Here is a 12070-nt window from a genome sequence, read left to right on the forward strand (position 1 = left end):
GCCTCCTGATATCTACCTCTGGTGCTATGCTGGTGATTCGAGTCAATTAGAGGTGTGCTTCTGAATTTCGTTAGTGTCTGGATGAAAAGGCGAAAGCTGTCAGTCAAAAGGCCACTCTGGCTGTGTATCAGGGGGGCTGCAAAGGGCTCTAAACCTGTATTTGTATGAATAAAAATGAAGGGATTTAGGAGCAGACTGTTTCTTCTGCAGACTTGTCAGAAAGCTGACCTTCGCTGCAGCAGAGGGGGCTGATGGGAGAGGAGGGCGGAAGGCAAGAAGGGAAGATTGGAGAATCGGAGGCTCAGTGACTTCTGCATAAAAAGGTCCAACTGGAAAGAAAAAAAGCAGGTGAGCAGGAAATGAAATATATTTCAGGATGAAAGGCTGTTGTCTGCACTCTTTTACTCTCTGAGGTATAGTCAAGCTATGAAATAAATCCACAGAATTATTCAACAAGAGACGGACAGATTTGTCTGTTTGATGACAATCCTTCATGGGAAAGATCTCCTGTCAACGTCCAGTCAGACACAAAGGCTCAATCTGCAGCGCAAACCACCTTTCACATGCTAACACACCAAATACATAAAGCTCTATAACATACTTATATTTAGGGGTTCATAGCAGGAGGTCTGATTTTACACAGCAACTACTTAAATCTTAAACACAGTTTGTCCCTTTCAGTTGCTGTTTTTAATTCCAGTGTGCAGTAGATGAGACATAACACGGTTATTTATGTCAGCACAACTGCTCCTGGTCCATTCAGCCAACTGGTCACCAACCAGCTCTCATTAAGCCCGATCATACGTTGAGGATAAGAGAACAGATTCAAATCAAAACAGTAATAAAACAGAGAATCTTCGGGTTTATCGATACACATCTCAGTGCCTGGCTCATTTACAGATCACAGTATGCTTTTTTCAAATCTACAGGCAAAACAAAAACACCAAGAAACCTTTTGTCATCTACTGCAAGAAATATCAACAGAGGAAAAAATGGCTCATTGGCTGATAATTCAAAATGCTAAAGTCAATAAGAAAAAAGCCCCTCTGTCAATACGTCAGTTATAGAAAGGTTGTCACCCTGCATATTCTCCATGTGAGTCTTATCACAGGTTTCAGAGCCATGCTGACGTCGGCCTTTACAGCCCTGAAAGACGTGATAGAAAACTTTGGTCCAGGACTGAACTAATGCTTGCGTCAGTACATGTCTTCTTGTATTTGGAGAATAAAGTACGCCGTGCGTCCCCCACTGCTCCACCCTGTAAAACTCGAATCGGAGGGCTTCCTGCCCGGTTTTATTATTTAAACTCCAAACATGATCTGTGTACCGCTGTGTTTTAGGAGTTTAAAAAGAACCTGTGCACGACAGCAAAAACACAACTTTCTCTGCAGGCCAGTACACATTTAAAGACAGATGCTGGCCACAAAGCTGTGGAAAGCACTCAATTATGTGGGCCTAATGAGGTTAGGGATGGGGCATTAGATATCAGGCTCAATCCAAACCGTTCCATTTAAATCAGAGGGAAGACTCCTGCGTCCTGGGACTGATTTGCCTGGCTGACTGAGCAAGGTGGAGCTGAGGCATTACAGCACATGGTCCGTCGCTGGCCCGGCTCCTTTGACTGTGCTCTCATTGTTTGGGAGGCCAGAGAGGACCTGATATTTTCCAAGACTTTAAGAAAACTTTTTTTTTTCTTTTTTTCCTGCCTTCAGAAAAGAGAGACAACACTTCCTTTCCCACAACAATTTATCTCTCTGCTTGACAAGACTCCCTGCTATATTTACCCAACTAAAATTGCAGATGATATACTTCCAGCTGCAGCGCTCTCCAGCTATGGCACATGGTGCTGTCAATCACAGCATTTACAACAGAGGAGCCCCGCCGGAGCAGTGAAACCCTCGACCAGACCGAGGAAGATGGAGAGAGAGAGAAAACGAGAGCAGAAAGACAGAGAGGGCTGAGAAACCTTGTGGGGACTGATTCATACTTCCTTTGCTGGTTGGCTGTTGTTGTTAGAGGGAGCAGATACACACCACCCTGCATGGAATTACTGGGCTTTCATTAAGCAGACAGCTGGGCCACTGCGAAGCCTCAAAGCAGCAGCAAAACAGCCCACCCGCAAGAATTCCCACCAAAATCTAGTGTTTCTGTATGAGGCAGAGCTACACAGATCTAATAGGCTGCTGCAAAAACAAAACAAATTGATCAGCCTCTGAAGCTGCAGCGCTGCTGCGGTTATTTGATCTGCGTTTGGGCTCTCATCAGGGCACGGACGTAATGTTGGAGGGGCTGGGGGCACCAGAGATTTGGGCTTAAGGATCGAACAAGGCCTTCCAACATCCTTGACATGAACTCATTACTTCATGCAAATGCCTTACAAAAAGAAAAGAAAAGAAAAGAAAACTGAAAAAAATTATATTTCTTTTTAGACTTCCATTGTGGTCAAATACAGTAATGGTGATGGAGTCAGTGGGGTTAGAGGAGCGCAGACTTCGGGTGATTTGATGGCTGAAGTGATGGGGTTGTGGGGAGAGGGAGAGGAAAGGGGAGGGTGAAGCAGAGCGCTGGATTACTCCTCAGCCAGCAGTGCCTGTCCATCTCAGTGGCAGAGGGATTCCCTGGAGGGAGGCAGCACGGTGGGGGCTTAGTTCTGCACAGCTCCATGTGTTGCGTCTCTCCCAGCGCTCACAACGTCTACAACTGGAGTCGGAGGGCTGTGGGAGCTGCCAGGACTCTCATTGCAAAGGCATGACAACATGCAGGATTGACCTCAGAGCCAGCTTGGTTCTCTCAGAAGAGGGGGAGGGGCTTTCAGAGGGCACTGCTGCCTTTACAGACATTTGGACCCGCACACGATCGTCCACCATCCTCAGTAATATTGTGATTAAGCTAGAGAAAGTCCATTTTCTATCCTAGCCAATGGTGAAATAAGTCACAATTATGAGAGCAAGTTTTACAAGTCTGGTCTCCAAATGTTGGAACAGTAAAGCTGAATCTTATACTGAACGTCAGACTACTCCTGAACCAGAACCTCTCCTCCACCGTGATGGACCTTCAGCTGGCAGCGCTGTCCGAGGCCTCAGAAGAGGAGATGATCCTCAGTGTGGTTCCAGTTTATTACTGTAATTATTGCCTATGCACTAACAATGATTTTTATTCGGGCTGGGTCGATGCAGATGGCTGAGAGTCATCACAGCGAGACCAGCGTCGTGACCCGAGGAGCTCTCAGACACCTGACAAAGTCTGCAGGCAGTTGAACCAATACTCTAAATACATTTTCTGACCTCCCCAAACTCAGCGTTATCTAAGAGAAGTGAATCACATCATTTTAATGTCTTCAGTCAGTATGAAGTGTGTCCTGGGGAGAGCAGCGCAGGAGATGCACACCGTGATGTTTTTAACTGGCAGCATGCTGACTGGGGAGGGTGAGACAGGTTTTAATCACTACAAGGGATGCAGCTGCAGCATGCAGGCTGGCTGCAGTAAGAGTGATGCAGCTGCAGCGTGCAGGCTGGCTGCAGTAAGAGTGATGCAGCTGCAGCGTGCAGGCTGGCTGCAGTAAGAGTGATGCAGCTGCAGCGTGCAGGCTGGCTGCAGTAAGAGCAGTAAGAGTGAGGTAGCGGCGGCGTGGCTGCTACCAGGAATGACAGGAGGAGAGCTCAGTGAGCAATGTGAACTGTGAATGCAGCTCTGCATGTATAATATGAAAACTATGAACTATGATGATCAAACAGAAATCCTGAATTTTGTGTTGATACATTTTGCCACAAAAATGAGACACAATTTATTGGAAGGAGCCGTAAAGGTTGAGGAGGATGAATCTTCAGTCATTCACATGATGTGTTACATACAGTGTATGAGAACTGACCAATGAGGTAACACTTAAAGATTTAAAAATGTCAGGCATGAAAGAAGTCCAACAGGATTTCATGACACCCAGAGGGATCCAATTTCTTGTTTGGACCAAGACGCAGACCAAAGTCACGTGAATTTAAAATTTCCTATCAAGCGAAAGCAGCAAATGTTTCCAGATGAGCAGCTGCGACCTGCAGATGTTGGACTCGTTATAATAATGATGATAATAATAATAATAATAATCAAAACATTTGCAGGTTGTTTTCCTGTCAGTCGATTTATTCACAAATTGTTTGAGTTGTGATGAAAAGGATGAAACTCGTCCTGTTCCCTGAACCGTGTGGATTTCTGAAACTTTCCAATGTGAAGTATTAAACCATGAATCATGTTCGTAGCAGCAGCTCTGCTCAACAACTGCCAGAACTGGAACCAGCCGAAGGTCATGACTTACATCATGTCTCTTATAACTCTAATGAAAAGTGGCATCTTTAACATTGGTCAGCCCAACTATCGACACACACCAGCTCTTATGTTCTACCTAAATTATAAATCATCAAAGATGTCTCTGTGCACACACCCGGACTGCTACCCAGTGGTTCCCCGTCAGTGTGTTGGGAGGTTGCCTCGTAGAACTGGAGTTACATCCAGTAACTATTATTTGTCATGTGACTGAAGGTCTCTGAGTTTAATGAGCATCCGGCCGGCGTCTCACTCACACAGCTGCAGCAGAGCGGAGGACGGAGACGGGTCGGCACACTGTTACTCCACAACAATAAAAAAAAAAAGTGCAATAAAAGCCCCAAAGTTAAGCTTTCAATGGACAAACCTCGACCCCAAAGTGACGAAAATCAGATCAAAATATCTGAATTTTCAAAACCTGTATCTGCCAAAAGCAGCAAGGATGCTAACATGAGCTAACTGATCAGGCTAGCAGTCCAACCCAGAGCTGTCCCCCCAACAACCACAGGAAGACAGGGTTTCATTCGTGGTGGCGGTCAGAGATGAATTATACAAAAGAAAGAGTTTCTTCATGAGTCTTTGTTAATGTGAAATGTTAATGTGAAGGTCTGCAAAGTACAGACCTTCATCTAAATGGTGTTCCAGTAACAGCAGGGAAAATAAAGGCATTGGAGCAGAGCAATATACTTTTCTGTATCTAAGATAAATGTTGAACACCAGGTTACATTTTTCTTCTTGTAATGAGGACATTTTAATAAAAGTAACATACAGCAACGGGACACTGTGGGATGTCTTAAAGTGATCCACTGAAGAAAACCAGCGTGAGGTGCTGCAAGGTAATATTAAAAAGTTTGAAAGGCCAAATATATTTGTCAGTGGAAATGTCGTGAACACCCCTGATCACATATCTTTCATATACTCTGAGAACTCCCAGAGGTTCATCCAGGTAAAACAAGGAAAATAGAAAGACCAAAAAAATACCGTGACAGAATCACACTTCACTTCAAAGTTACTAATTTAATACGTATTATTACAGATTACAGCTGCTTTCACATCTGTTCTATTTTGTGCAGTTCCAATTAAAGCCAGCAGAATATTTCATTCCAGTTTTGGTTGAAATAACTAGTTTTGACTGTTGCATGTCACCACCAATATTTACCTGGAGGTTGTGTGTATCCGACAGCAACCGGCCAGTTCAAAAAACTCAGGGGGAGCCAGCATGTGACTGTTTTTAACATCTGTCTGTTTGGGTCAGTTCATTCAGGCTGGTGTTGGAAGCTGTCAGTCAAACAGTTTGATCTGCGGTGTTCAGACCGGGTTCAGACCGGTTGGGTTCAGACCGGTCGTGTTCAGACCGGTCGGGTTCAGACTGATCGGATCTCATCACCTCACACACACTCACCTGGTATGCTGTTGAGAATGTCCTTGAGGTGACTGAAGCTGTGCAGTAGCGGGTCCTGCTCCTCATCCTGGGCAGAGACATGCATCAGCATCAACACGTACAAACCATTGATTATTATTATGATTATTATTATGATTATTATTATTATTATTATCTTCTGCCTCTGACGAAGTGCCCAACCTGCTGACTCATGATTGACACAACTTATTACAGTATATTTTAATAGTTCCACTCAAGCCAATAGTCATTTTGATATTGTTAGTGAATCTAACCTCAACTAGTGTTTTATCTCGGCTAACTCTGACCCCATAAAAGACAACAAGATCAGTTAATTAATCAAACAATTCCACCCCAAACGTGTCAAATTCAGGACAAAGTCTCTGCAGCTGTTTAATGCACCCAACCTGAACTAGGGATGCTAACGTTGGAGGCTCTGCTGCTGGTCTGCTGAGGTGCACACGTAAATGAACAAGTTGACTACTTCAACTGCCTCCGTCCAGCCCTGAGACCGTGATCACAGGAAACAGCTCAGCTCAACCTTCCCCCTGGTTTCCTATTGCAGCAGTCAGCCTCCCCATCAGTGAGCACTTGTGCTGTACTTACGAGGGGAGTGTGAGTATTCCATCTGGAGTTCCTCTTTATCGCTCCGACCACCGTGCTGATTTCACCCTGGATGATGTGGATGTTCTTGTCCATCCTGCTGCTTTCCTGGTGGGGAAAAAAAGAACAGGAGACGGTCAATGATGTCCAGAAGTCAGGGCAGGACGAGTTCCCTTCAAGTTAGGGCTGAGCAATATGGACAAAAATACTAATTATATATATATATATATATATATATATATATATAATGTATCCGGAAAGTATTCACAGCGCTTGACTTATTCCACATTTTGTTGTTACAGCTTTATTCCAAAATGGATTAAATTCATTTTTTTCCTCAAAATTCTACACACAATATCCCATAATGACAAAGTGAAAATAGTTTGTTTAAAATTTTTGCGAATCTATTAAAAATAAAGAACAAAAATATAACACGTACATAAGTATTCACAGCCTTTGCTCAATACTTTGTTGAAGCACCTTTGGCAGAAATTACAACCTCAAGTCTTTTTGAGTATGATGCTACAAGCTTGTCTCCTATTCTTGGGCAGTTTCTCCTGTTCTTCTTTACAGGACCTCTGAAGCTCCATCAGGTTGGATGGGGAGCGTCAGTGCTCAGACATCTTCAGATCTCTCCAGAGATGATCAATCGGGTTCAAGTCTGGGCTCTGACTGGGCCTCTCAAAGACATTCACAGAGTTGTCCCGAAGACATTCCTTTGTTACCTTGGCTGTGTGCTTCGGGTCGTTGTCCTGTTGGAAGATGAACCTTCGCCCCAGTCTGAGGTCCAGAGCGCTCTGGAGAAGGTTTTCATCAAGGATGTCTCTGTACATCGCTGCATTCATCTTTCCCTCCATCCTAGTCTCCCAGTTCCTGCTGCTGAAAAACATCCCCACAGCATGATGCTGCCACCACCATGCTTCACCGTAGAGATGGTATTGGCCAGGTGATGAGCGCTGCCTGGTTTCCTCCAGACATGACGCTTGGCATTCAGGCCAAAGAGTTCAATCTTTGTTTCATCAGACCAGAGAATTTAGTTTCTCCTGGTCTGACAGTCCTTCAGGTGCCTTTTGGTAAACTCCAGGTGGGCTGTCATGAGCCTTTTACTGAGGAGTGTCTTCTGTCCGTCCACTCTACCATACAGGCCTGCTTGGTGGAGTGCTGCAGAGATGGTTGTCCTTCTGGAAGGTTCTCCTCTCTTCACAGAGCAACGTTGGAGCTCTGTCAGAGTGACCATCGGGTTCTTGGTCACCTCCCTGACTAAGGCCCTTCTCCCCCGATCGCTCAGTTTGGCCGGGCGGCCGACTCTAGGAAGAGTCCTGGTGGTTCAAACTTCTTCCATTTGCAGATGATGGAGGCCACTGTGCTCATTGGGACCTTCAATGCTGCAGAAATGTTTCTGTACCCTTCCCCAGATCTGAGCCTCCATACAATCCTGTCTGAGGTCTACAGACGATTCTTTGGACTTCATGTCTTGGTTTGTGCTCTGACATGTCAACTGTGGGACCTTATATAGACGGTGTGTGTCTTTCCAAATCATGTCCAATCAACTGAATTTACCAGGTGGACTCCAATCAAGTTGTAGAAACATCTCAAGGATGATCAGTGGAAACAGGAAGCACCTGAGCTCAATGTTGAGTGTAATGGCAAAGGCTGTGAATACTGATGTACATGTGATTTTTATTTTTTTTATTTATTTATTTTTTTTCGTTTTTGATTTTTAATAGATTTGCAACAATTTCAAAACATTTTTATTTCACGTTGTCATTATGGGGTATTGTGTGTAGAATTTTGAGGGAAAATTAATTTAATCCATTTTGGAATAAATCTGTAATATAACAAAATGTGTAAAAAGTGAAGCGCTGTGAATACTTTCCGGATATATATATAAATTAATTAATAGAAGAGCTAAAACAGTCTATTTAGTTCAGAAAACTCTAACTCTCTTCTGGAGGCCCACCAGGCAGATAAAAGCACTCAATTTAGGCAGAGACACGTTTTCATAGTTTATGGGATTAAATTCAAAGTGGCAGAAATGAGTGAACAACTCATATTTTCACTTTCTCCTTTTAATTGAGATGCAGAAACTAAAATACTTGTTGAATTCTTCTCAACTTGTTTTGAGGTACAAAACCAAAATGGACGGAGGCCGATAGGAGAAACAGGAGAAACCAGATGTGTTTGTCCTCCAGCTGTGGGCGGGGCTGCTGCTGCAGCTTATTGAACACACTCACTTATTTTTACACTGTGCTGCCTTCAAAATAAGAGTTCCCTAATTGGACTAGTGCCGTTATCAAGATATTAATTTGTTTTGTCCCTGTTAAAACTAATCACACCATCATTGTAAACAATATAATATGGCACACCTAGAGAATATAACCGTGTTTGAACAACGTATTCAACATTTATAGTTCACCTACACAAATACTTTCAACGGCATCAAAAAGATGCTGGAATATAGCAGGAATGATTTTGAATAACTGCAGAGTGCCTCCAGTCCAGGAGAATAACTACATCATATGACATGAAACGATAAAAAAAAACACCGTTGTGATTCCTGACCCGTTTAACCAGCATCAGTCCAGAGAGTTTGGGAGAGGATTTATTTCTTTTAGTCCCTGATGAGCTGTTTAGTGTGTATCTGAACATTAATAATTTCCCCTCGGGGATTAATAAAGTAACTACCTAACCTAACCTAACCTAATAAACCACGACTGTGGGCAGAAAATGTGACAGTTGTTTCGTCTTTTTTTTTTTTATATTTCCAAAACAGGAACTTTTGTCTGCTTCTGCCAATGAGATTACCAAACCCTGTCTAACCAGGGCTGTCGTGCTATTCTTGAAGTTACGGAGCTCCCTCGTGACATCCGCTGGATTAAAGAGTGTTTTACACATGATTGGGTCCTCAAGCACGAAGAACTTGGAGAGAAATAAAAATTCGGCGGAGCATCGTTCTGTTGCAGCTATAAACAGAAGAGACAGATCTATATCTAGATTTATTAATGTTTTAGAGCCAAACGACCCGCTCATATTCAAGAGATCACTAATGTGGGGAGAAATTAACTGAACATCCTCCACGTCCAGTCTCATAAAATCCTAAAATGCCATACTGTCCTAGCGGCACCGGTTGATGGTCAAACCCAATAATCAGTCAGTCAACCTCTGATTTAAAAGCTACCGATGTCTCATACCTGCTTTTAATTTAAGGGGAAACCAACACAGCAGACAACCTGATCCAAAGGGACAAACAGGAGCTCATATTTGCAGGTCATCAGCATCCTGAAGTAAATATTGTTAACTGTATCAAAAGAAGCAGGTGAGTAAATACTTTTAATTGTACCAATATTTATAATAAACAATAATAATCTTGCAGAGAACCCGTGTTACCCAATAAAAGTAATCCAAATGCATTATGGTGCAAACATCCCTATGGGACAGCACGCATGAATCAATTCAGTGGAAAGTGTACGAACTGTCACCCTGAAAGACACGTCGGATCTACAAAGCCAACGGCACATCTCCATGTCGGCCTCCACGACGCCTGAAACCAATATGGATAACCAAACACAATCACAACCACATGCTGTTCATATTTGACTGGCACGACGGCGCAAAATGGTTGGATTAACCTCGTTCCTCGTGTCATGGAAGTCATGCTAGATAATACTCTCACTTCCCAGGAAGATGTGCGAGTGGAGAGGCCACATTATTTTAAATTCAGGCTAAGCAGCCGATTGGAAATCCTCCACAGATGAAGGTACGGCAGGTGGAGGAGAGCGTGGGGACACGGCGGCGGGCTTACCGCTGGTAATACTCAAGTCCAGGCTGAGCCAGAGACGTTGAGCTGCCGTCTGATATTATATTATTAAACATAATACAGCTGCCCGGCGTACAGCCAGTGAATATAACATGAGATAATGTGACAGCTAAATAACTCTGCAGAAAGAACAACACACGCTGTGAGACCGACTCTCACATAGAACCAGGAACCATCTCCACCACCGACGGGGACATCACTATATGATGTCATGTAACGTCATGGCTACCAGGAAGTTCATCATGTATTTCTTCCATTCTCATCTTAAGGAGCAGTGGACAGTTACCTCAGAGACTAAAGCTCTGAGACAGAGGGACAGAGAGAGAGAGAGACAGAGAGAGACGGTGAGACAGAGAGAGAGAGAGAGAGAGAGAGAGAGAGAGAGAGAGAGAGAGAGAGAGAGAGACAGAGAAAGAGACAGTGAGAGAGAGAGAGAGAGACAGTGAGACATGTGAGGTTCATTCATCATCTCGCCCCAAATCCCTTGTTTCCATCTCTTCACTATCTTCACAATAACAGATAGTTTTTAAACAATATCCTGTAAGGTGAGTTTCTTGTTTTTTACACATGATGCTCATGAAGGTCATGATGCTCATGAAGGTCATGATGCTGCTCATGAAGTTCATGATGCTGCTCATGAAGGTCATGATGCTGCTCATGAAGGTCATGATGCTGCTCATGAAGGTCATGATGCTGCTCATGAAGTTCATGATGCTGCTCATGAAGGTCATGATGCTGCTCATGAAGGTCATGATGCTCATGAAGGTCATGATGCTGCTCATGAAGTTCATGATGCTGCTCATGAAGATCATGATGCTCATGAAGGTCATGATGCTGCTCATGAAGGTCATGATGCTGCTCATGAAGTTCATGATGCTGCTCATGAAGGTCATGATGCTCATGAAGGTCATGATGCTGCTCATGAAGTTCATGATGCTGCTCATGAAGATCATGATGCTCATGAAGGTCATGATGCTGCTCATGAAGTTCATGATGCTGCTCATGAAGGTCATGATGCTGCTCATGAAGGTCATGATGCTCATGAAGGTCATGATGCTGCTCATGACGTTCATGATGCTGCTCATGAAGGTCATGATGCTGCTCATGATGTTCATGATGCTGCTCATGAAGGTCATGATGCTGCTCATGAAGGTCATGATGCTGCTCATGAAGTTCATGATGCTCATGAAGTTCATGATGCTGCTCATGAAGGTCATGATGCTGCTCATGACGTTCATGATGCTCATGAAGGTCATGATGCTGCTCATGAAGGTCATGATGCTCATGAAGGTCATGATGCTGCTCATGACGTTCATGATGCTGCTCATGAAGGTCATGATGCTGCTCATGAAGGTCATGATGCTCATGAAGTTCATGATGCTCATGAAGGTCATGATGCTCATGAAGGTCATGAATCACTGCATATTGTAAATCTGACCTCCTGCTCTCCTCTCAGAGGTGATTGACAGCTGATAAGAAGCAGCTGAATGTCTCAATATCACAAATAAAGAAACCACCAATCACATTTCAAAACAAATCGTCACGTGTTGAATATGAATTGTTCTGCAATGCAACGTTACATCATCTCTGGTGAACTATGAGCCTTCAGGAACACGGAGATCATCTGCTGATGGTTTATTGGAGGTTTCTTAGCAACGGACAGAAGAAAACTGGAGATTCAGAACAAACTATCTGTTAGATATCAGCTCAATTAACACTTTCAAAAGAAAGATAAAAACACATCTGTTTACTTCAGCCTTTAACTAGCTGCTCCTGAACTACCGCGCCTTTAAAATGCATAGTGTTTATTTTATATTTTAACTCTATTTGTGTTTAATTTGATGCATTTGATCTGTTCTCATGTATCTTCAATGTCTTTTCTATATTTTAAATGTTCCTTTATATCTGTTTATATACAGTGGGTACGGAAAGTATTC

At 43.4% G+C, this 12070-nt stretch overlaps 2 protein-coding genes across 5 annotated transcripts in view; both read right to left on the bottom strand.

Annotated features, from left to right (window-relative positions):
• The window catches only part of gbf1 (golgi brefeldin A resistant guanine nucleotide exchange factor 1), a 78966-nt gene that overhangs the window by 63245 nt on the left and 3651 nt on the right, over positions 1–12070 (bottom strand). For all 4 annotated transcript variants that reach the window (XM_069721365.1, XM_069721364.1, XM_069721363.1 and 1 more), the window contains exons 2-3: positions 6320–6424; positions 5717–5783 (exon numbers count right to left, since the gene is read on the bottom strand). In XM_069721365.1, the coding sequence (XP_069577466.1) occupies positions 5717–5783; positions 6320–6412 (160 nt within the window). In that variant the 5' untranslated portion in view covers positions 6413–6424. The remainder of the gene's footprint in view (positions 1–5716; positions 5784–6319; positions 6425–12070) is intronic.
• LOC138634451 (NADH-ubiquinone oxidoreductase chain 6-like) lies at positions 9727–11545 on the bottom strand. The gene is made up of 3 exons (XM_069721381.1): positions 10699–11545; positions 9828–9857; positions 9727–9743 (listed from the first exon to the last, which is right to left on the bottom strand). The coding sequence occupies exons 1-3, from the start codon at positions 11543–11545 to the stop codon at positions 9727–9729; spliced, it is 894 nt and encodes a 297-aa protein (XP_069577482.1).

Source organism: Brachyistius frenatus, unplaced genomic scaffold (assembly GCF_029030835.1).
Source record: "Brachyistius frenatus isolate BFR_SWC_R1_liver_20210118 unplaced genomic scaffold, ASM2903083v1 Contig_262, whole genome shotgun sequence".
Classification (NCBI taxonomy): Eukaryota; Metazoa; Chordata; class Actinopteri; family Embiotocidae; genus Brachyistius; species Brachyistius frenatus.